Consider the following 22,415-nt stretch of genomic DNA (forward strand, 5'->3'; position numbering starts at 1 on the left):
TTTTCCTACAAAAATATTGTGTGGTTTTTTAAAATTTCTACCATATTCTACATTTATATTAATGTATGCTAAACTCTTTTTCATGGTAAATGAGCATCTTTCAATTGTTTTTATCAAATAATTTAATAAAACTTCACAATACTCCCTAAATCGATGGAATAACCACTATAAAATTATTATTTTCTTGATAAACGGAGACGACAAAGGCTCCAAACCTCTTTTAGCATCATCATATGTTAGTGCAGGATGCAACTAGGCATTAAAACAATATTGTCATATTTTTTGAAATTTTCTCAAAATCTATGGGCTAACCCCTACAAAAATATTGAGTTTCTGGTAAATACTTTATATACTGAAGCCTATAATCTTTAGTGTTGTTTTAAAATTTCTACCATATTTCTACATTTGTATTAATGTATGCTAAATTATTTTTCATGGTAAATGAGCATCGTTCAATTTTTTTATCAATTAATTTAGTAAAACTTCATAATATCCCCTAAATCGATGGAATAACCAATATAAAATTATTATTTTCTTGATAAACGGAGAGCACACAGGCTCCAAACCTCTTTGAACATCATCATATGTTAGTTCAGGATGCAACTAGGCATTAAAACAATATTGTCATATTTTTTGAAATTTTCTCAAAATCTATGGGCTAACCCCTACAAAAATATTGAGTTTTTGGGAAATACTTTATATATTGAAGCCTATAATCTTTAGTGTTGTTTTAAAATTTCTATCATATTCTACATTTGTATTAATGTATGCTAAACTCTTTTTCATGGTAAATGAGCATCGTTCAATTGTTTTTATCAATTAATTTAGTAAAACTTCATAATACCCCCTAAATCGATGGAATAACCACTATAAAATTATTATTTTCTTGATAAACGGAAAGCACAAAGGCTCCAAACCTCTTTTAACATCATCATATGTTAGTGCAGGATGCAACTAGGCATTAAAACAATATTGTCATATTTTTTGAAATTTTCTCAAAATCTATGGGCTAACCCCTACAAAAATATTGAGTTTTTGGTAAATACTTTATATAATGAAGCCTATAATCTTTAGTGTTGTTTTAAAATTTCTACCATATTCTACATTTGTATTAATGTATGCTAAACTATTTTTCATAGTAAATGAGCATCGTTCAATTGTTTTTATCAATTAATTTAGTAAAACTTCATAATACCCCCTAAATCGATGGAATAACCACTATAAAATTATTATTTTCTTGATAAACAGAGAGCACAAAGGCTCCAAACCTCTTTGAACATCATCATATGTTAGTGCAGGATGCAACTAGGCATTAAAACAATATTGTCATAGTTTTTGAAATTTTCTCAAAATCTTTGGGCTAACTAACCCCTACAAAAATATTGAGTTTTTGGTAAATACTTTATATACTGAAGCCTATAATCTTTAGTGTTATTTTAAAATTTCTACCATATTTCTACATTTTATTAATGTATGCTAAACTATTTTTCATGGTAAATGAGCATCGTTTAATTGTTTTTATCAATTAATTTAGTAAAACTTCATAATACCCCCTAAATCGATGGAATAACCACTATAAAATTATTATTTTCTTGATAAACGGAGATCACAAAGGCTCCAAACCTCTTTGAACATCATCATATGTTAGTGCAGGATGCAACTACGCATTAAAACAATATTGTCATATTTTTTGAAATTTTCTCAAAATCTATGGGCTAACCCCTACAAAAATATTGAGTTTTTGGTAAATACTTTATATACTGAAGCCTATAATCTTTAGTGTTGTTTTAAAATTTCTACCATATTCTACAATTGTATTAATGTATGCTAAACTCTTTTTCATGGTAAATGAGCATCTTTCAATTGTTTTTATCAAATAATTTAATAAAACTTCACAATACTCCCTAAAATCGATGGAATAATCAATGAAAGTTTGGTGTTTTTTTGGTCAGCCCAAAAGTTCATGTTTGTTTTGGCAATTCGTGCAAAGTTGAGGTTTTTTTTGGCCGAATTCTCAATCACAAATACATTTGCTTTGGATAGATGAATTACAATTTACAAGCACCTTTCATCTAAGTCCAAGTTTATATTCTAAAGAGGAAAGCTTAAGCCCATCAAGACTTGGTGATGCAAAAAAAAGGAAACTGAAAATTTTATTAAATCACACACAAACAATAAACAATCTAAGAACTACAACAACTCAATGACAGTTTCAATTACATTAGTGAGATAGAAGTACAGAACTACTAAATAATTTTTTTTGAGAAATAAAGAATATAATAACCAATCTAAACCGGGCTATCTGAGCTTCTGATCATCTCAGGAGAAGAAGCTCTATTAGCAGAACCAGGACCAGAGCCTGTAGAAGCCCTTATCTCCTCCATCATGTTAACTACTTCCTCCATGGAAGGCCTAGAATCCGGATGCCTTGACACACAAGCCATCGCTATCTGCAACGTCTGCACCATCTCTTCCTCAACGTTATGCTGCTGCTTGATCAGCTCCACGTCAAACACTTCTCCAGTCCACTCCTCTCTCACCACAGACTGCACCCACTTGGGCAAATCCACCAGTTCCTCGTGCCCAGCCGTCTTCCCTGCTGCTTTCCCCGTCAGCATTTCGAGCAACAGTACACCAAAGCTGTACACGTCGGATTTGTGAGTGTGTTTCCTGGTTTCTATGGCCTCAGGTGCTCTGTACCCTAAGCTTCTCGATGGGAGCAATGTGTGGTGGCTCATCAATGGAGCTATACTGTAGTCCGAGACACAGGCATTGAGGTCTTGTGTTAATAGGACGTTTGGTGATTTGATGTTCCCGTGGAGGAGTTTAGCACCAGATGCAGAATGTATGTGAGAGATTCCTTTTGCAGCTCCTAAACAGATCTTTAGCCTTGTTTCCCAGTCTAACGCCGCTCTTCCTCCCTCGTTGTTTCCTGCATAGGATCCATCAAAAACGTTACGGTTAAAGCCGAACCAAACCGAATCAATTTTCGGTTCGGTTATGGTCTTGAGTTCAGTTTAGTTCGGTAGTTTTGAAAAATGGTTCGGTTTGGTTTTTGATTTTTCTAAAAAACAAATATATAAAAACCAAAAATAACGGAAACAACAAAATCGAACTAACTGAAAATAACTGAAATGAGCCGAAATGAGCTGAAATAACCGAATTTATCCTAAAATATCTAATTTTAAAGAAAATTATACCAAATTCTAACCGAAAAACCAAAAAAATCGGTTATTTCCGAAAATAAAAGTAAAAACCGAAATTAACCGAAGCGAAATGTAATTCGGTTAATTTCGGAATTATTTTTCAAAATTTTGGAAAACCGAAGTCGCAGGACAATACCACATGTGAAACATCATCATTACCATGAAGAAGCAGGGAGAAGTTGCCTCCTTGGTAGTAATCAAACACGAGCAGCTTCTCGTCTTTCGAGAAGTAATAAGCACGGAGAGGAGCCACATTCACGTGCGGACTAATCCTCCCCACAGCTTCCATCTTCTGCTCAAACTCCCTTTTACCAGCTGCTACTTCCCTCAGCCTCTTCACCACAACCGTTGTTCCTTCCTCTAAGATGGCCTTATACGTCGTCCCGTAGCTTCCTTTCCCTAAAACTTCAGCAGAGGCTCTGAGCAAGTCCTCGAGATCGAAGTTGTATGAACTTCCTTCAAAGAAGACCAGCTTGTTCTTCTCAGGCTCCTGGACCCCACTCCCAAACTCTTCAGCTTTGTTGTCACTCCTTATGGTTTTAGCTTTTGGCGCTGTTGACGTGCTGTCTTGCCCGTTATCATCTCTTTTCTTGGCGCAGCAGAGAGTTATGACGGCGAGAAGGATGAATAACAGAACCGAACCTCCAACTGCTATGCCGACGATAGCTGCAGTAGAGAGAACCTTTTTCGCTGGTGCAGTGGTGTTGTCAGGGCATGGAGTTAAAGGACTTCCACATAAAAGGCTATTCCCTTGAAAGGATGACGCTGGGAAGGACTTGAGAGAAGAAGGAACTGAGCCGTTGAGGTTATTGAAGCTGAGGTTCAAGTACTTAAGGTTAGGAGGGAGGTCAGGGATTGGTCCGGTGAGAGAGTTGTTTTGCAAGCTGAGATCAGTGAGCTGAGTCAGGCTCCGTAGACTCGCGGGGATGTTGCCAGAGAGCGAGTTGTTGGAGAGATCAAGGTTAACAAGACGAGGAGAGAGAGTGGGAGGGATGGTACCAGAGAAGTTGTTGTCGTGAAAGTAGAGAGATCTGATGAAAGGAAGAGAGAGGATGGTTAGTGGGATGTTTCCTTGGAGGTTGTTGGAACGGAGGCTAATGATCCTGAGGGCGTCAAGCTTCTCGAATGTTTTGTCGGGTAATGGTCCGTATAGTCCGGATCCGGGTAAACGGAGCGCGGTTACACGGGAGTTGTTTTTGGAGCAGGTGATGCCGGTCCATGATGTGCAGATGGGGTTTGTGGTGTTCCAGTTGAGTTTGCGTGCGTGGGGGACAAGAGATGCGAACTCGAGAAGTGCTTGTTTGTCTGAGTCTATGTCTGCTGATAAACAACGGGAGGCCAAAAGGATAATTAAGGCCAAAACAATCATCATAATGCTCGTAGTCGTAGGCTCACTCACATCAAAGTTTTCTCATTCACCTGAACTGCAAGTGAACACAAAACAGTTAACTTGTAAATTAGAGAGTTAGCTAAGAATGACACCGACACTTTGACATGTATCATCAGGACTAAAGATTAAAACAATGGTAAAGAAAAAAAAACTTAAAAAGTAGTTGTAAAGTTAGACACATCAACTTCCACCATAAATAAAAAGCAAATGACTATAGAACAATAGTGGTAATGATGATACAATCCAATGCCAACATTACTAGATTATCAATTAAAAACCATAGATTATGAAAGCCTTTATGCACACATTCAATTAAAAAATCCTAATTAATTAAGAAAGTTGCTAAATTTAGAGACAATTAGTAAGATAATGTGTGCCCATGTAACTATTTTATACAGATCTGCAATCTACAGATGAACATTGTAAAAAACTAGTGTTACTCCAGCTAACCAAACAGAGAATTCGAAATTGGGAATTATAATTAGCAATCTAAGCTAAAAAACAAGATGGAAACAGAGATCAAAAGTGGGATATAGACTGAGATACTAACCTTTGAGGTGGGTTCATAGGAGAATCCTGAGAAGTGGCATTGGAAGCTGATCGTTGAATGGAATAAATGCTAAGAGATAGTGGAGGAATGACTTTTAACAACGGCATTTCGTGAATAAGAAGCTTGAGTTAAAGGCAAAAGCGGAAAGTAGCAGAGAATCTGGAATCGCCCATTGCCATAAGATTCAGTGACCACCAAGTGATCATGAACAGTCAAAAGAGAGAGAAAGTAAAGATTTTGGGAGAGATGCAATTTTTAGCTAAAGCTTTGTGTTTGAAGGTGAAAGGGAAGCTTCGGCGTGACGGCAACGGAGAAACGTAAATCTCGATGTTCGGTTTCAGATTCCAATCTCTCTCCTCTCTTGTCTGCACTTTGCTGTCTGGCTTTTAATGCCTTTGACTCTCTTCCTAAAAGAATTTAAATTATTAATTCGTATCTTAAACTTATTTGTCGTTTTCTTAAATTTCTCTTTGTTTTATTCTTTTTCTTTTTAAAAAATCAATTTTAGTATTTATTGAACGGGTCAATTGATGTAAATATGGCGGCTTCGTGAGACTTTGGAATATTCTAATAGCTTATGTGATAATAACTCAATTGATTTTAATGTGTAAATCATATGGATATTCTCTTTTCAGTAATGAGAAAAGATAGTATTTCAAAATCAAAGCATAGATTGGTAAGGAAAACAACAAAGAGTGGGAGAAATGTTGCAGATTATGTTTATTTCATCTTGATATTTATAAAATTTAATTTGGGTGGGGATGGAACTTTCTTTCTTTAAGATGGACCCACCTGAAGGGGAAGGAAGTTTGGTATGTGACATAAATGAGGGTATATGACGATAAGGTAACAATGTAGACAGCATATGAAATCTCTTAAATGTGAAAATGACATTAATGAAAGTCAATTTTATGGAATACAAGATAAGAAAAAAACTCCATTGTTGTTGTTAGTTGTGCTTGGCTGTTACCCATTGTTAACTTTAGCTATATTTCTGATTAACGTTGGGTGTGTGAACCTTTCTATCCTCATTCACATTCTAATCGTTTCCTTCAAGAATCAGATCCTTACGTTGTGTTACCATCTCTTCAAATACTTATATAACTACAAAGTTACAATTCTAACTCGAGAACCAAGAACCACTAAAGCCTTATATCTTATCACTCTGTCACTAACGAAGCAAACAGATATTGTAGAAAAAAAATGGTTTACTTGTGGTGCGTTTGTGTGTGTTATAGTGGGGCAAAAGGGCCAGGAAGCAGCTCGAACCCTCCATTGTCAAACATTAGTCCATGATCTGACGACCTATCATCAATGCTATGCAACCAGTTTGTGTTCTTCACGTCTTCTTTCAACAGAAATGAGTCATACATTTTTTTTTTTTGTAACTTGGCTTAAAATGAGTCATACATTGAGCTCTCATACATGTCCATCTGCCTCAACCTTCCCCATCAGTCTTCTTCCCTCTTTTGCTTCATTCCCGTTGCTCTCTCCACTGTTGCTGCTTATTGAATCCGAATGATGATTCCCTGAACGGTTTGGCTGGATCTTGGACGAGGCTTGTCTGATGGTCTGGGTGCACATGCACCCACTATTTTTTTTGTATTTTCATTTTTTTTTTGAAACTTTTGTATTTTCATATTTTTCTAAGACAAAGTTACATAATAGTTAAGTTACAAAAAGAAGAAGTTACATAATAGTTAGATAATTGTGAAAAAACTCCTACCCATTAATTATTTTTCGTTTACCAAATATTTCAATGAGTTTTGAAATGATAAAATCCAAATTTATTCCTCTGAATATAGATCACTCGAACCATCATTTTTACGATAAGTCGATCGTTTTGTGCAACGTGGTTGCATGCACCAATTTTTTTTTTTTAAACTAGCTTCTGCATGCACCAAATTTTAGCAAAAAAAAAACGTGGTTGCATGCAGCATGCTTCATGTGAAAAGTTTATTTTTTTGATAAAAGAAAAAAGATTCATGTGAAAGTTTATTGCATAGACTCTTGCTTTCTTCTTCTGTTTAAGACGGATCAGCTTATAACAATATCCATTGTTGATTATTATAATATGATCCAATGATAATACACATGTACTATATATTACAAAAAAATAATAATAATACACATGTACTATAATAATATCGACAGCAATGCGACATCGTTACATATTTATATCATATCCAGCTTTAGTCGACATTGTCACATTTCGTCATTTTAACAAATTATCTGTACACAAGATAAATTTGCTATATTTTGTAGTAGTTACGATTTTGTGCATAAAAAAAGTAGTAGTTACGATTTTGGAACTAGAAATCGATTTCAAAACCATCTTGTAATATTGGGAAACGATTTGTTGTAAGTTAGTTGATAAATATATTAAGGTTCGGATATGTTGATAAATATATGCCGAGCTTATAACGATTTTCCTAATCATAATTAGCTTCCTAATAAGAAGCTTCGAACCTAACAAACTCCAGGTTAATTTCACCCTTTTTTACAAAATTAATCGACTCGTTCCGAAGATTAACAAAACTTGAGGGACCTTATTTACAATTATTTAATAATAAAATAAGATTTTATTGAAAAGTGTATAAATCAGAGGACTTTTGTCTGTTATAATTTGACTTGATTGACTCCTAAGCGTTAGGGTTCGGTTCCTTCTTCTTCCTTTTGTCAAACGTTTTCTCAATCATCCCCTTGACTACACATCGCCAAATCCTCCTTCATTGGCTGTGCTCATCCCCAACGAATCCAACATTCTCCGAGCTTCGATTTCCTCCTGTGCTGGTAAGCTCCACGATCCCGTTTCTGTACTGTCATTGATCAGGGTTCGTCGTAGAATGTATTGATTGGGATGATGGTGGATCGAATCGCCAAATTCTGCAATTGGGTTTGCCAATTTTGCAATTAAAAATCGCATTTTTCCATTTAATGGATAATGAGAACGATTCTGTTACCAACTATGTGTGATAAAGATCGTTGCTTTGTTGTTCTGCGTTTCTTAATGATGATATTATTTATTTATTTTGCTCTAGAAAAATTGTTTTAATTCGTTTTTATTTGTTCTATGATTTTCACCAAAATACGATATTTTGATCGGTCTGGTGTTTAATTTAACAGACATAATCATGTACGGTTCTGTCTGTTAAAATTGATGAGTTTGAGTTCTGTTTTTTTTTTTTTGTAATCTCTAGCAGACAAGCTGATTGAATATGTTTTCCCAATTACAGTTGCTGAGTTGAAGCTTTTGTTCTCCTGATGTGTTAACAGGAAACAGTCATCTCCTCTTGATGCAGTTTTGATTCTACAACGCCTTTGGAGTTTATTCGATTTCATTTAAATTTGAAAAACTTGCGCCAAATCAAATGATGCATTCAGGCTACAAAAAGCTTCTGCTGCTTCTATTCTTATTCATCGCTATATTCATTAAGAACACTAACGGAGACACTCAGGAGGAGATCTCGCATAAAGCAAGAGCTTCTCCTGATGGAAACACTGGAAGAAACGTTATAGACGGAAGCGGTGTTGAGAAAGCCTTACATGACATTGGAATGGGTGAGAAGAGAGGCAGCAGTCACAGCAAAGTCTCAGTCTCAACAGTTGTATTGTTCACCTTGGCAATGGCTGCCGCCACTGGGCTAGGCGCAGTGCCCTTCTTCTTTGTTGAGCTCGATCCTCAGTGGGCTGGAATATGCAATGGCATGGCTGCTGGTGTGATGTTGGCCGCTAGCTTTGATCTTGTAAAGGAGGGGCAAGTGCATGGTTCTGGAAACTGGGTTGTTACTGGGATTCTAGCCGGTGGGTTGTTCATTTGGCTCTGCAAGCAGGTAACTTGAAAAAAATTGATTCTTTGGCTGTCCAAAACCTGGGTAGAGTGATTTGCGTGATTGAATAATATCTCATGTGTTGACAGATGACAGAACCCTATAGTTATGTAGTTTCATCTTATATTGACCTCAGAGTTGTAGAATATTATGGCCTACGGGTTCGGTTTCTTCGGTTAGTTTGGAATTTGGTTAGTTTGGGTCAGTCGAAATCTTGCCGAAGTGAACCGATAAGAAATTTGGTTCGGTTTTTGGTTAGTTCGGTTTTCACAATTTTCTACCAAATTATCGGTTTTCAGTTAAATTTTATGTTTAAATTGAATAAAATTCGAAACTTTTTGGTTAAGTTCAGTTAGTTCGGTTCAGATTTTGGTTAAGATGTTTGGTTGTAGTTTTTATAGAAAGCCGATTATCGAACCGAAAACCAAATTTTTTTAGTTGCCGAATTGAACCAAACCGAACCAAAAATAGGACGTTGATATAAGTTCTTGTCTTTTGTAGTTTCCTTTTACATTAGTTGCCTGCCAAGTTGCATAAAATCTCATAATTGAAAACTCACTTTACCTTTGGCAGTTTCTTGAACAATACGGTGAGGTTAGCATGCTGGATATCAAAGGAGCAGACGCAGCGAAAGTTGTTCTCGTTATAGGGATCATGACACTTCATTCTTTCGGGGAGGGGTCAGGGGTTGGTGTATCGTTCGCTGGCTCAAAGGGTTTCAGCCAAGGGCTTCTGATCACATTGGCAATAGCCGTTCATAATATTCCAGAAGGATTGGCTGTTAGCATGGTGCTGACGTCAAGAGGCGTCTCTCCACAAAACGCCATGCTCTGGAGTATAATCACATCTTTGCCTCAGGTTATATACAAACAATGTTCTTTAAATCTGATTTCGTTGTCTACATAACAGATTATTGATTTTTTTGTTTTTATTTTTTCACCAGCCTCTCGTTGCTGTGCCAGCTTTTTTATGTGCTGATGCATTTAGCAAGTTCTTGCCCTTTTGTACTGGATTTGCCGCTGGGTGTATGGTCTGGATGGTTATTGCTGAAGTGCTTCCTGATGCATTCAAGGTGAATTACATGTGCTCTTGTGTGAAACGTTGATGCTTATACTAACTTGATATCTCTTCTTTGTAACCGGAACAGGAAGCATCTCCATCTCAAGTAGCATCTGCAGCCACGATATCAGTAGCATCCATGGAAGCTTTTAGCACTCTTTTCGAGAGTTTCACACATGATTACAAGTAAAACAATGGATTTTTTAATTTAAATGTATTAGCCATTGCATTTGATTGGTTATTAAATTTAACTAAGGCTTCATTTTCTTTACTATGCAGCTCGGAGGATGCTTCTGGCTTCTTCGTTTCACTCCTCTTTGGTCTAGGCCCATTGCTTGGGGGAGGGTTTCTGGTTGCATCGGCACTCACCTTCCGTCTCCAGCACGCTCTCCTCATGGGAGTAGCCTCAGGCATTGCCTTTGTCCTCGGTCTCTGGCGTCCGCTTCAACTACTGCTCTCTGCAAAAGTGGGACTCATCCCTCTGGTTACTCTACTCGCGTTTGGAGCCGGGCTGAGCCATGTCACTAGCTCAACCATCCTGAACATTACTTCTCGGAAGAAGTCTCGAGCTGGCAGTTTAATCTCTCCAGTAACTAATTTTCCAACGAGTATGATAACACTTCAATCATTATTAGCGTGTGGAGCGGTTGGTTTCCACGCATTAGCCGAGGGGCTCGCTCTTGGAGTGGCTGCTCCAAAGGCGTATGGGCTAGGCAGACACATGGTGCTCCCAGTTTCCTTACACGGGCTGCCAAGAGGGACAGCGGTTGCAAGCTGCGTTTTCGGTGCTACAGATAGCTGGCACGCAGCTCTTGCGGCGGCTGCTTTGATTGGGTTTGTGGGACCTGTGTCAGCCATAGGGTCTATACTAGCCGGGATAGATTACAGTGGGCTTGATCATGTGATGATGGTGGCGTGCGGTGGATTACTGCCTAGCTTCTGGCAGGTGGTGAAGAGAGCGGTGAAGTTAGAGAGAAAGAAGGGGAGTGTGGGGATGGTGCTGGGAGTAGCGTGTGCGGTTGTGTGTCTGACTTTTACTAGACTGGTGTGCTTGCATACGCCTTATTGCAACTCTGCACCTGAGGCTGTTAGGTGAATGATTCTTGAAAGCAAGAGCCACCTCTTGTGAACTCTCTTTTTTCTTTTCTTTTTATGTTGTAAGATATATCTTTTCTTTGTGAATAAACGAACTCATTAGTTTTATTTGGCAGAATGAACCATTAACATTTACGTTTTTGTGCAAGTAAACCATTGAATCTATAGATATTATGAGCAACATTTTATTTGTCAACTAACTGTTTTTCTTTGTTGGAAAGCTATCAACTAGTAAACTTTTAGGGTTTTTAGAATATGAAATGTAGCATTATAATAAATATATGAATAAATACTTAAAAATATATATAAAAAAATTAAAAATAGTTTCAAACATAATTTTTAATTTTCAAAAAAGAAATTTTGGAAAAAATTTAAACGAAAATTTCGAATAAGTATTCCAACAAAAAAAAATTATAAATAGAATTTGAAAAATATAATTCGAAAACATATTTATTAATTTTTTATTTTTTTAATAACAATTAATTATATATCTAGAGAACGAGTGTATAAGAGTTTTTATGCCACTTAGTAAAGAATGTATTTTTGAAAATGTCCATTGATGGTAAAGATGAAAAGTGATATTGATAAACACAAATTTTCCTAATTTTTATCAACTTTCAACATTTAAAAGATGGATTTAGATGCCATGTCTTTTAGATGACACTCCAATCGATGACAGTCATATTTGGTACTATATTTTTGTATGTAATATTTGTTTTGATCAACAACAACTTTCATTAACCAACAAGGTAAACGAGATTACAACCACGAAAGATTTTAACCCACCATACAAACGATGAGATCTAATACCACCTAGAAACACTAAAAGAATATAATGTAAAATCGTTGTTTAACTAGAAATATCTGAATATTACTAAATTATTTGTTTTTTCTCCTAGCATCGGGAATCCGGTAAATAGATAACTCAGAAGCATATGTTTCAAATCCTTTTGAAAGACATTGCCTTATAAAACTAAAGACCACACATTTTGGCAGCATTGTATAGAGACTAGTGATATATATGTTTTGATTTTGGTAAGGGGAAGCAAGAGGTGCAATCCAATGACTGGATTCGTCTATAGATACCATGATTTCAAGACTCACAACGATGTATCCATCATTCACAACTTCTTTACCCTTACTCAGTTTGCAGATCGCCACTTTTATCCCACATATTATTTTAAAATCTATAATGATCACCATATGTTCACTTTTAAATGTCTTGCCTGGTTTTGGACGTAGATGTTCATCTTATCATCACTTTTCAACCTCTGAATTGCTGATTCCAAAGTATCATAATGGTAAATTTCCTTCACCTTGTTAAGTTCTTCTTCTTTGACATTAAACTCTTCTGAGATTCTACAGTATAACCAATAATGATGACATGAAGCCACAAAATTGAGAAGTTAATTGATTATCACAGATTAGAAAAACAAATTATGTCCACAATTTAGAAACATGGTCAAGCTCCACATGGAATCAGACAATTTAGAACCTGATTGTTTTGTCTACATAATTAAAACGTGTGTTTCACATTTTTTATAGTTTATTTTTAAGAACTAAAACCGAAACAGAGTAATACATCATCTAACATGTACTGCATTGTACAAATTTTGTTTTTTGTAAAGAAATTATCATAAACAATAGGATTGGGCATAATATTCAAATCCAAATAACTTAATACCGAACCTAAACCCAAATATATTAAATACTCGAATGGATCCTAAACTTTAATATCTAAAATATCTACTTATTATCTATCCAAATATCAAAATCGAATCGGTTTTCCTGTTGATCTTAAGTATAATTTTATAATATTCAAATTTATATATTGTATATTATTTTATTTTCCAATTTTGAGGATTTACGATATATTTGGATTTTTATATTTGCTACATAATTTAATGGATACAAATATAAGAATAAGATTTAAATCTCTAACTCCAAAATTCCAAAACTCGAATAAGTTTGAATCAAACTTGAACATGTACACAATTAAAATATATAAGATTATGTGTTTAATTTATTTCCTAATATATAGATTATGTGTTTAATTTACTTCCAGATAATAATAATAATAAAATGTTTATTTGGGTTAATGTATGAAACCGAGATGTTTATTATTTAATTTAATAGTATTATATATATATTCTGAATTTTACTTTTGTATATAATTTAAAATTAAATTAATATATAATATTATTTACTAATGGTGACAAATTTATTTCTATTTTAAAAAATTGTATATCATATTTTTTAAACTGTATAGTAATTTATCAGATTACATTCTTTTAAAAACTTGTAAATGATATTTTTGTAAAAGAGATTTAAATATTTAGTTGAATAATTAAGTTGTTAGCTAACATATTAAGGTACATCGTTAATATAAATGTTTGAATATAATAAATATAATATGGAAGATTAGGTCCAAATAGTTAAAGAACTTTTATTGAATTTATTTTCTTGGTAATGCTGATAAAGAAAAACAACAAACAATGAAATCCAAATATTAGGATGAACCTAAAGAGGGATTAGTCTTCATAAATCTTGCAGCAGCAGCAGCAGCGTTGATTGGTTTTTTGGGATTGATTACAGTGGACTGGACCACGTGATGATGGTGCGCGTGCGGTGGATTACTGCCCAGCTTCTGGCAGGTGATAAAGAGAGCGGTGAAGTTAGAGAAAAAGAAAGGCAGTGTCGGGATGGTGCTGGGAGTAGCGTGTGCGGTTGTGTGTCTGACTTTCACTAGACTGGTTTGCTTGCACACGACTTGCTGCAATTCTGCAGCAGAAGCTGTTAGATGACTTGATTCTTGAAAGCAAGAGCCACCTCTTGTGAATAAGCTCATTAGTTTTAGCACTCGCAGGATGAACCATTTAATGTGTGTAATTAAAACCATTGGATCATGAAAAACCTTTTATTGAATTTATTTTCTTGGTAATGCTGATAAAGAAAAACAACAAACAATGAAAATCCAAATATTAGGATGAACCTAAAGAGGGACTAGTCTTATTTATTCATTCATAAACACAACAAAACTCTAAAGGTCTTAAAGCTTTTGTAAGAAAAGGAAAGATCACTGAAGAAGAAGGGAAGCCTCTCTTTTGTCCCTATGAACAAGTGAAAACAAAGAGGAAGCGCTCACTCACAAAGATTCAAACATCCTTCACCTTCACATGAATCTCCGTCTTCGTCTTCTCCTCCTCAACCCCAACCTCACTCTTCCCCTCCACAGACTGCGATCCAGTCATCCTCGCCAACAAAACAAACGACATCCCTCCCACAACATTGTTCACACACCTCAACACAAACACACTCGTCTTAAACACCACAGGCGGCATCGCCCTCGCAAGCAAGAACTCAACTCCATTCAACGTCTGGTACCTCACATTAGCACTCACCCCCATATGCGTCGCCCAAGTCAGCGAGTTCAGCACCGTCGGCGGCGGCTTGTTCGGCGTTTCAAACCCCGGATCCATCTTCTTCCTCAACATAATCAACCCATTAGAGATAGCCGTTCCGACAAGACCCGCAGCTAACCCCACAGTCGCAAAGACCATTCCTTTATACACAAGGGTACCAAAACGGTTCATAACCGTGAACCCACCCTGTTCGAACATATGTCCCGAGGGGCAGTTTCTGAAGATTCCGGGTAACCTCTGGGAGACGCCTGCGGTGGCTGAAGTGGGAGCTAAGAGGTACATGAGCATGAAGTTGAGAATCGAACCCACGACGAGAGTTGAGAAGACGAAGTCGAGCTCGTTTAGTCCGAAGTTGGGACGCGACGCCATGTCGCCGAGGACGCAGGCGGTGACTCCGACGAGCTCTTCCATGAGGACTTTGAAAGGGAACTGAGGGTCTGCTGAGACTCGTGATCTCCATCCTTCGATGAACATCCCTATTGGTCCCCATGAAGAAGAAGATGATCCTTCTTCTTCTCCTCCGTAACCGCCGTCTCCTCCACCACCTGAGGGTGGATTACCGAAGTTACTACCACCACCACCGCCGCCTCCGGCGCATGGGATTGGGAGGTTTGGGGAAGAGAAGTTTGTGTGGAGTGAGCATACTGATCCACTTCGTGGAAACGAGAGGGTGATTCTTGGATCGCGGGAGAGGTTGATCGGTCTCGGCGGAGGTAGATTCGGATTCGATTTCGCTGACAGATGAAGACGCGCGATAGCAGCCATCTTCTCTCAAGGGAGGATCTTGAGATAATCTAATAGAAAATGGCTTTGTTCAATGATTGAAAGCACGGCGGACACTGTGTTTTGGGAACCTCACCTATATTTTAACAAAACCCTACTTCTTGTAATAAAAACTCAATCGGCTCATTTCCCACGTGCGAGTACTAAAAGCAGCTCCCCCACGTGTCATAAGGCTCAACTACTTCACCTACATACAAAACCATGTTGAGCTGACCCACCACCACCACTTTCACCACCACCGTTGTTGAATTTTTTTTTATGGGATACACTATTTTGGACAAAAGAATCATACTTTCAGTCAGGCCTATGGGTTCGGCTTCTTCGGTTGGTTTGGAATTTGGTTAGTTAAGATCGGTCGAAATCTCAATCAAAATGAACCGAAAAATTTTGGTTTGATTCGGTTTTCGGTTAGTTGGTTTCAAAATCTTTTACCTAAATTTTCGGTTACTTCGGTTAACATTTTAGTTTAAATTGAAAAAGAATTGAACAATTTCGATTAATTTCGGTTTGGAATTCTGTTAAACTTGATATTGTTTGGATTTTTTTTTTTAAAAACATAACTAACGGATTACCAAACTGAACTAAACAAAAAATCAATTTTTTTTTGTTACCGAACCATAACCGAAAACCAAACTTTTCTGGGTCCCTTCGGTTCGGTTAAAAATCTCATTCCTTACTTTGTGTTTTTGAAGATGACAGATCATAGTCGGTGTATTGGGCTTTAAAAGCCCAAACAAAGCCCATTGGTTTTGTTAATTGAATCAGCATTTTCAAACTCTCAAATCATTTGGTGAAGTTTGGATCTTTGATACAGAGAAGAGGAAGAAGAAGAAGATGTCGTTGGTGTGGCTAGAAGCGGCTCTGCCTCTGGGAATCATCGGAGGGATGCTCTGCATCATGGGCAATTCTCAGTACTACATCCACAAAGCTTACCATGGCCGTGTATGCCTTTTCCCCTTCATTAGATCTCTCATAGGCTTTCACGATTTGATCCGTCTGGATCCAAAAGTATACAAATTTGATTAATTCAATCAATAAATGATTTCAAATTTTGGGATTGAGCAGCCAAAGCACATCGGGCACGATGAATGGGATGTTGCTATGGAGAGACGCGACAAGAAAGTCGTCGAGAAAGCCGCAGCTCCTTCCTCATGATCCTCCTCAGGTCTGTGTTGTTTCAGAAGCGGTTAGTGTGTCTGGTTTTATAGGCTCTCGAAAATGAAGATGCTTTAAAGCGCGTAAAGATATAGACTTTTGGTGGAGATAGCTACTGTTTAAGTCGTTATGCGCTATTGCTTAGCTCTTTGTCTGTTTAAAGGTTTAGGGAACTGGTTTTGTTGCTTGTCTGTGTGGAAAAGTCAAGTCCTTTAGGGGGAAAATGAATGTTATGCTGAGTTTTGTCTGCTTATCTCTTTGCCTCTTGAGTTTTGTGTGTCTGAGATTGGTTAATTGATGACTTTGCTGTTCTTATTTTCTCATATAGCTGTAGGGAAGAGATTTTCTTTTGTTATCGATGTAACTCTGAGTGATATGTTGATGTGATGTAGGGGCTAAAGGATACTCCAGAAGAGACGAAGAAGAAGCCGAAGAATCTAGTTCTGTTGTTCCTGTTTTGATTCTGTTTTCAAAATTGAGACCTTAATGACATTTGGTTGATAACTTGTCTCTTTTTGTTTGTGATGCATGTTGTTAAGCTGCATGACATTTGGTTTACAACTACACTCTTGCTGTGTGAACGTATTATGAATAATCTCGAAAAATGGCTCACCTGAAAACTTGTCAGTGTGGATAGAATCCATCTCAAGTGTGTGTGTTTGCTGGTGGTTAGAATAATAGGGGGGCGATTGTGAAGATACTTGCGAGTCCAATGAAGCTTGTGATGATGAGTCTGTCTTTGCTACAACAGAAACACTTGAATCTCAATGACACACTATTATCTTTTGAAGAATGCTAAAACTCAAAAGTTGAATATAAAACAAATATATATTATCCACATTATAATCAACTCCAAATTTGGGGGAAAGTATATCCAAAAAATCATACAAAGCCGCTTTTTTCTTCACTTATCCTCCTAAAGCTACACAGCACTAAGCATTGCATAGAGTATTAATACCACTCAGTGAGGAGGAGGAAGCAAAGGCATGCTAAAAATCTGTTAATCCTCTGTGACAAATCTAGCGTGTTCCATCCCAGGAGGTGATAAAGGAGGAACCGCTGATTCAGTTCCTAGAAGGTGCCTTGCAGAGATGCCCTGAGACTCCTTGTCCTTTGAAGTAAGGGACTCAGATTCTGTAGTTTTCGAAGAGTTGCTTTTGTGCATTGATGCTAAGAACTGTTTCTTTGAAAGATTTGTTGAAGCTGATGACACAACCGAGCTGAAAACACCAGACTCCTTCAATGCTTGTATAACAACCTGCATTTTACGACCAAAAGTAAATAACCTTTTACACTTGACACTCCAAAACTTTGTGTTTGGAAATTTCTGTAATGAGTTGATGAGAAGTTTCTTACCATTGGTGAATAAATTCGAGTCAGAATACCCTTCCTAAGGAGTTTCATCTTCACTTCTTTGTCGCCCCACACAACATGTTCACGGTACCTAAAACAGGATAGGTTACTATTGTATCAAGACTCCATGTTCAAAGAGTGTTAAAAACTTCTCATCACACAAGTGAACAAGAAAGAATGCAGTTATGCGGCTAAGGCTCTTACCAGCTAATCATTTCATCTTCAGTTGCTGTTGACGCAATTATAAATGCCTACAATTGTTCATCATCCAGACGACATCATAACAATAGTAAGTGGAACTGAGTCACATATAATTTTACGAAATGACTTAATTCATGAGAAAAGATGCTTACAGATCTATCAAAATCCAACATAAAGCATCTTTTCACGTCTTCTTTTGTAGGCTTGCAGCCACATCGATCACGCCTCGATGTTAAGTCAGAGAACTTGGCATATGTGTAGTGTAAGACAGCAGCCTCCTCCAATTTGATCTCACTGCCAATAAATAAACAGATTAATATTTACAAAACATGATTTGACTTCATAGCCGTAACTACACTCCACTATAAAACTCCCTTATGCTTAGTTACAAAACATTAGTCTTATCATGTTCCTTAACCTATAGAAAATTTACTTATGTATATATGATCAACGTACTTGGGGGTTTTCATGTAGTTATGCCATCTGTGTGCTCCATTTGGTCGGAGGTGATCTTGAACCCTAGCAACTGATTTGCCATTACCATAAGTCAAGAAGTAGTTTGGATTATTTCGTGTTGCTTCTTTGTACATTCCAAAGTATGTATCTTTTGGAAGATGGTCATAGTTCTTTTTAAACATTGACACCTGAATGCATCAAACAAAAGAAAAGAAAGAAACGTTGAAAACCACAGCTCTTCAATTTAGTTAAGTATCTTAGGCTAAAATGGAGAAACAAGCTGAGTTATACCTCTGTGAAAGGATCCTTGATATCATCTCTTTCTACGCTGCTTTCCTAAACAAAACAAAACCCAAAACACTTATTCAAATAAGGAACTCTTAACACTCACCAAAGTAAGCACCAAAGTAAGCAAGAAATGTTTTGACTCACATAATTTGGGAATATAACCATATCCACATTTGGAGGGACATCAAGAAGCAACCGTCTCAATGAGTACTCACGAGCACCTGCTGGGTATATCAGCTCATCTGTGTCAAGGTGAAGGATCCAATCCATGCCCGCATCCTGATATTTTAGCAAGTTTAGAACAACAAAAAGAGTGTCTAAATATAACATGAGACTCAACCAAAAAATGCTTACCCTTGCCATGACAATAGCCATTTCCATGTTGAGAGATTGCTTCACAAATAACTCATAATTACAGGGCTTGTAGAAGAAAGAAGATAGCCACGTCTCATTCCAAATCCGGCTGATGAATCAAAATAAAAATTGGTCAGTAGCTGAAGATACAACCAATGCTATTGTAATGCCTTCCCAAAAAAGCTAAAGATATGTAGCAGATATGCAATGGTATAGTTTACTAACCTCTTTGCCTGCTTCTCCTCCAGATCTTTTGTCCTGTATATCACCTTAACCCCCTGGAAGAGACAGAGAACTACGTTTACGGAGAATCATTTACCTCATCAACACCCAATTGATACCTCTACAGGACTAAAGAGCTACATTCATACAGCTAAAACTAGGAGATTAGTTAAACTCACAGGAATAGACTCGAGGACTTTAGAGATACTGGGCGTAGCAGCTTTCCCTTCAACGAAGAGAAAAAACGTGGAGACGCCAAGAACCTTATGGTAGAACATCCATGGCAGAATCTGATCCAATCCTGCTGATGTGCTAGTCGTGATACATATCTGTAAATGCCCAAATCATAAAGGTAAGAACTTTACAAACCCAAAGACAGATCCAATCAGTCAACAATCTCTTAGATCACAACAAGACAAGAACCCATTCTCGAAACACTTGAAAGCAGATGACTTTAACGATTACCTTAGGCTTTAACCAATGCCCAAATCATAAAGGTAAGAACTTTACAAACCCAAAAGACAGATCCGATTCAAGACAAGAACCCATTCTCGAAACACTTGAAAGGATATGACTTTAAACGATTATACATACCTTAGGCTTTAAGTTAGAATCAACACCGAACTTCCAATCACCGTAGTAAGGAAAGGAAGGGGACGAGCTTCGAGCTAGATTCGAGCAGTCAGAGGAAGAGGATTGGTGAGCTTTCGGGGAGACGGATGAGACAGTCTCCATCCCAGGAAACACCTCGTGGTTGAGATCGGAGTTACCGCCGGGGACTGAGGTCGAGGAGATGACGGAAGCGGAGGCGGGATCGGCGAGACCACCGCCTCGCCATTGGAGGATGAAGGCGAGGCAGGCGAGGGAGACTGGGAGTAGAGTCAATAGAAGGAGAAGCCTAGAGACGAAAGAGTTGCTCGAAGAGGAGGAAGATGATGATGAGGAAGAGATCAGTGGAGCTCTGTGCATCGATTTCATGGCGAATTTGAGAAGAACAAATCTGATTCTGAGATCTAATCTGTAAAAAAAAATTGAGGCTTTTTTAAATCTCAAATCATCATCTCTGTTCTTGAGAGATTTTTTTCTTCTATTAGTTTGTTATTACTTTCCTATGTTGTCTTAAGAACACATAATTAAAAACATTTCGTTGCTTCTACGCTTTTGTAATAAAAGCATCAGTTTCATGACCATTGTATTAAAAGCCCAATGGGTATAATAATGATACACGAGTATATAAAACCCAGTTAAATTGGGCCTACACGAAACCCACAACGAAGCCCTTTCAGTTATCTTCCATGAGATGCGTAGAAAATAGAAATTTAATGAAATAAATTAGACGTAAAACGTTAATTTAATAATTTCTATGATTTAGATGTTAATCTGTGAGGTGAGGATGGCTTGTTTATGCGATTCGAATGAGTGGGGACAAAGTATCACTCAGTCGCTCATGCTCACAACCACTTGCTTTACCCGCACCACCGATACCAGGAATGGGAAGTGGTGGGTATGGTACGCCACCACCACATGGAATGCCACCAATGGGTGGCTACTAATTGTAAAGTTATCCATCACGTTATTGGAACCCATAAGACATTGAGTTTAATAGAGGTGTAGATAACAACTGTACTTCTGTTGTAATTAGTTTTTGGATTAGACAAGTCATTTTTTTTTTGTTGGAAGCCATTTGTTTTGCGAAGAGAATAAAATCTCATTGTTATTCATGGTTCGTACGTTGTTTACCTCTCAGCTTTTCTTACCCACTTGATTTTTGATTTTATAGCCATTTTCGACTAATGTATGTAACTGTTTTAAGACTTTGGCTTTGATAAGCATTTAATATTAGGACGAATCGCTAGGTTCTTACATTTGTTTACATCCGTAATAGTGTACGGTTGCAAATGCAAATTATGTTCTTTACAACATTCATCGATTCCTAACTTAAAGTTGTTCGATAATTCACACCGGCAGTAGACCAATGCAAATTATCATTTCTCCGACAAATTGCACAAATCCATTGCGTAACATAATCACTAACATAGTTCCGCTATATAAAACTTCGTTTGACATTTGCCATAAACAGAAGCAGAATGATAAAGATATAGAAAGCGTGTTATCTCACACGAACATATCAAATGGCTAAACACTACCTAAGAGGAAATAGTCATCTCGTACAAACTTATAGAATGGTTAAACACTATCTAACGAGAAAATAGCCTTCTAAACATCTTGAAATTACAATTCCTCACGAAAGTGAAAAAGTTAATCAACCTACACAAATTATTTCATTCCGTACACATAATAACCATTCCTTCGTTCCTATAATTTAAACCCACATGACAATATTCTAACAGATCCATGTTCATGTTCATAATATCAAAGGTTCAACGCCTCAATGACCTAACAACTCAAAAGAATATAAAACCAATCCTACGCAGACACTATCCATAAGATCATCACTGAGCCACAGTTATAAGCAGATTGTATAAAATAAAGGATGATAAATCGAGAACCCACGTGGATTCTTTCATGTAATAACATAATCCTGATACTGATAGAAAACATAGCATCCATTTGTTCCAACAAAAAACATTCAAATTCAGATAGCAAAACCAACAAAAACTCTCACAAATGTTTGGTTTCAAAAGGGAGAAAGACAAAGCAGGTTCCTCGAAACTACTTAGATCGCTGTCTCATCTTTCGTCTCTTCCTCTTCAACCTCCTCATACGCTTCTTCTTCCACTGATTCAAACCCAAACAGAGATAAACATTAAACATACTAACCACTACTTCTATTAATCACAATTAACATAAAAAAAAATCATTACAAACCTTAGCTCTCATGCTGGTTTCGACAAAAGTTGTAACCCTTTCCTTCCTCTGATAGTGTTTTAGATTTCAGAAAATGAGAAGTAGCGGCGGAGATTCTGTTCGTCTCGCTCAGCTTACTCCTTTAAATGCAACAAAACCCTAGAACTCGTGTAATGGGCCTAACTTATTCATAGGCCCAATAAAGATTACATGTAACAAAACCCAAAAAAAAAACTCAATTTT

At 37.1% G+C, this 22,415-nt stretch overlaps 5 protein-coding genes across 9 annotated transcripts; 2 read left to right on the top strand and 3 right to left on the bottom strand.

Annotated features, from left to right (window-relative positions):
- Positions 1-2,135: 2,135 nt before the first annotated feature.
- Positions 2,136-6,514, bottom strand: LOC103848802 (probable inactive receptor kinase At3g08680). 2 transcript variants are annotated; one of them, XM_009125631.3, is made up of 3 exons: positions 5,147-6,514; positions 3,366-4,625; positions 2,136-2,932 (listed from the first exon to the last, which is right to left on the bottom strand). In XM_009125631.3, exons 2-3 carry the CDS (start codon positions 4,576-4,578, stop codon positions 2,289-2,291), a joined length of 1,857 nt encoding a protein of 618 aa, XP_009123879.1. In that variant the 5' UTR covers positions 4,579-4,625; positions 5,147-6,514; the 3' UTR covers positions 2,136-2,288. The 2 variants fall into 2 exon arrangements, with proteins under 2 accessions (XP_009123879.1, XP_009123870.1); XM_009125622.3 differs by having other exon boundaries at positions 3,366-4,630.
- Positions 6,515-6,556: 42 nt separating this feature from the next.
- Positions 6,557-11,326, top strand: LOC103848813 (putative zinc transporter At3g08650). Of its 2 annotated transcripts, none has more exons than XM_009125642.3 (6): positions 6,557-7,939; positions 8,423-8,979; positions 9,550-9,834; positions 9,920-10,048; positions 10,124-10,221; positions 10,315-11,326. In XM_009125642.3, the coding sequence occupies exons 2-6, from the start codon at positions 8,518-8,520 to the stop codon at positions 11,129-11,131; spliced, it is 1,791 nt and encodes a 596-aa protein (XP_009123890.1). In that variant the 5' UTR covers positions 6,557-7,939; positions 8,423-8,517; the 3' UTR covers positions 11,132-11,326. The 2 variants fall into 2 exon arrangements, with proteins under 2 accessions (XP_009123890.1, XP_009123896.1); XM_009125648.3 differs by having other exon boundaries at positions 8,383-8,979; positions 10,315-11,131.
- Positions 11,327-14,033: 2,707 nt separating this feature from the next.
- On the bottom strand, positions 14,034-15,438 carry LOC103848830 (protein RETICULATA-RELATED 3, chloroplastic). Its single transcript, XM_009125658.3, has one exon. It carries the CDS (start codon positions 15,315-15,317, stop codon positions 14,286-14,288), a length of 1,032 nt encoding a protein of 343 aa, XP_009123906.1. The 5' UTR covers positions 15,318-15,438; the 3' UTR covers positions 14,034-14,285.
- Positions 15,439-16,061: 623 nt separating this feature from the next.
- Positions 16,062-17,110, top strand: LOC103848838 (NADH dehydrogenase [ubiquinone] 1 alpha subcomplex subunit 1). 3 transcript variants are annotated; one of them, XM_009125664.3, is made up of 3 exons: positions 16,062-16,277; positions 16,401-16,500; positions 16,883-17,110. In XM_009125664.3, exons 1-2 carry the CDS (start codon positions 16,170-16,172, stop codon positions 16,488-16,490), a joined length of 198 nt encoding a protein of 65 aa, XP_009123912.2. In that variant the 5' UTR covers positions 16,062-16,169; the 3' UTR covers positions 16,491-16,500; positions 16,883-17,110. The 3 variants fall into 3 exon arrangements, with proteins under 3 accessions (XP_009123912.2, XP_033147713.1, XP_033147718.1); XM_033291822.1 differs by having other exon boundaries at positions 16,401-16,521; positions 16,883-17,102; XM_033291827.1 differs by having other exon boundaries at positions 16,401-16,529; positions 16,883-17,095.
- A 171-nt stretch (positions 17,111-17,281) lies between these two features.
- LOC103848846 (glycosyltransferase-like KOBITO 1) lies at positions 17,282-20,500 on the bottom strand. The gene is made up of 11 exons (XM_009125674.3): positions 19,959-20,500; positions 19,544-19,693; positions 19,368-19,420; positions 19,143-19,251; positions 18,933-19,067; positions 18,792-18,836; positions 18,501-18,688; positions 18,197-18,338; positions 18,048-18,094; positions 17,847-17,934; positions 17,282-17,748 (listed from the first exon to the last, which is right to left on the bottom strand). Exons 1-11 carry the CDS (start codon positions 20,340-20,342, stop codon positions 17,491-17,493), a joined length of 1,599 nt encoding a protein of 532 aa, XP_009123922.1. The 5' UTR covers positions 20,343-20,500; the 3' UTR covers positions 17,282-17,490.
- Positions 20,501-22,415: the final 1,915 nt, after the last annotated feature.

Source organism: Brassica rapa, chromosome A01 (assembly GCF_000309985.2).
Source record: "Brassica rapa cultivar Chiifu-401-42 chromosome A01, CAAS_Brap_v3.01, whole genome shotgun sequence".
NCBI classification, from domain to species: domain Eukaryota; kingdom Viridiplantae; phylum Streptophyta; class Magnoliopsida; order Brassicales; family Brassicaceae; genus Brassica; species Brassica rapa.

Coding starts and splice junctions, on each gene's coding strand:
- LOC103848813 (XM_009125642.3), top strand. CDS start 8,518: ATGATGCATTCAGGCTACAAAAAGCTTCTGCTGCTTCTATTCTTATTC. Junction 8,980..9,549: donor TCATTTGGCTCTGCAAGCAG/GTAACTTGAAAA, acceptor TACCTTTGGCAG/TTTCTTGAACAATACGGTGA. Junction 9,835..9,919: donor TAATCACATCTTTGCCTCAG/GTTATATACAAA, acceptor TTTTTTCACCAG/CCTCTCGTTGCTGTGCCAGC.
- LOC103848802 (XM_009125631.3), bottom strand. CDS start 4,578: ATGATGATTGTTTTGGCCTTAATTATCCTTTTGGCCTCCCGTTGTTTA. Junction 2,933..3,365: donor CTTCTCCCTGCTTCTTCATG/GTAATGATGATG, acceptor GATCCTATGCAG/GAAACAACGAGGGAGGAAGA.
- LOC103848846 (XM_009125674.3), bottom strand. CDS start 20,342: ATGAAATCGATGCACAGAGCTCCACTGATCTCTTCCTCATCATCATCT. Junction 19,694..19,958: donor ATTCTAACTTAAAGCCTAAG/GTATGTATAATC, acceptor GGGCATTTACAG/ATATGTATCACGACTAGCAC. Junction 17,935..18,047: donor GAAGATGAAATGATTAGCTG/GTAAGAGCCTTA, acceptor ATCCTGTTTTAG/GTACCGTGAACATGTTGTGT.
- LOC103848838 (XM_009125664.3), top strand. CDS start 16,170: ATGTCGTTGGTGTGGCTAGAAGCGGCTCTGCCTCTGGGAATCATCGGA. Junction 16,278..16,400: donor ACAAAGCTTACCATGGCCGT/GTATGCCTTTTC, acceptor GGGATTGAGCAG/CCAAAGCACATCGGGCACGA.
- LOC103848830 (XM_009125658.3), bottom strand. CDS start 15,317: ATGGCTGCTATCGCGCGTCTTCATCTGTCAGCGAAATCGAATCCGAAT.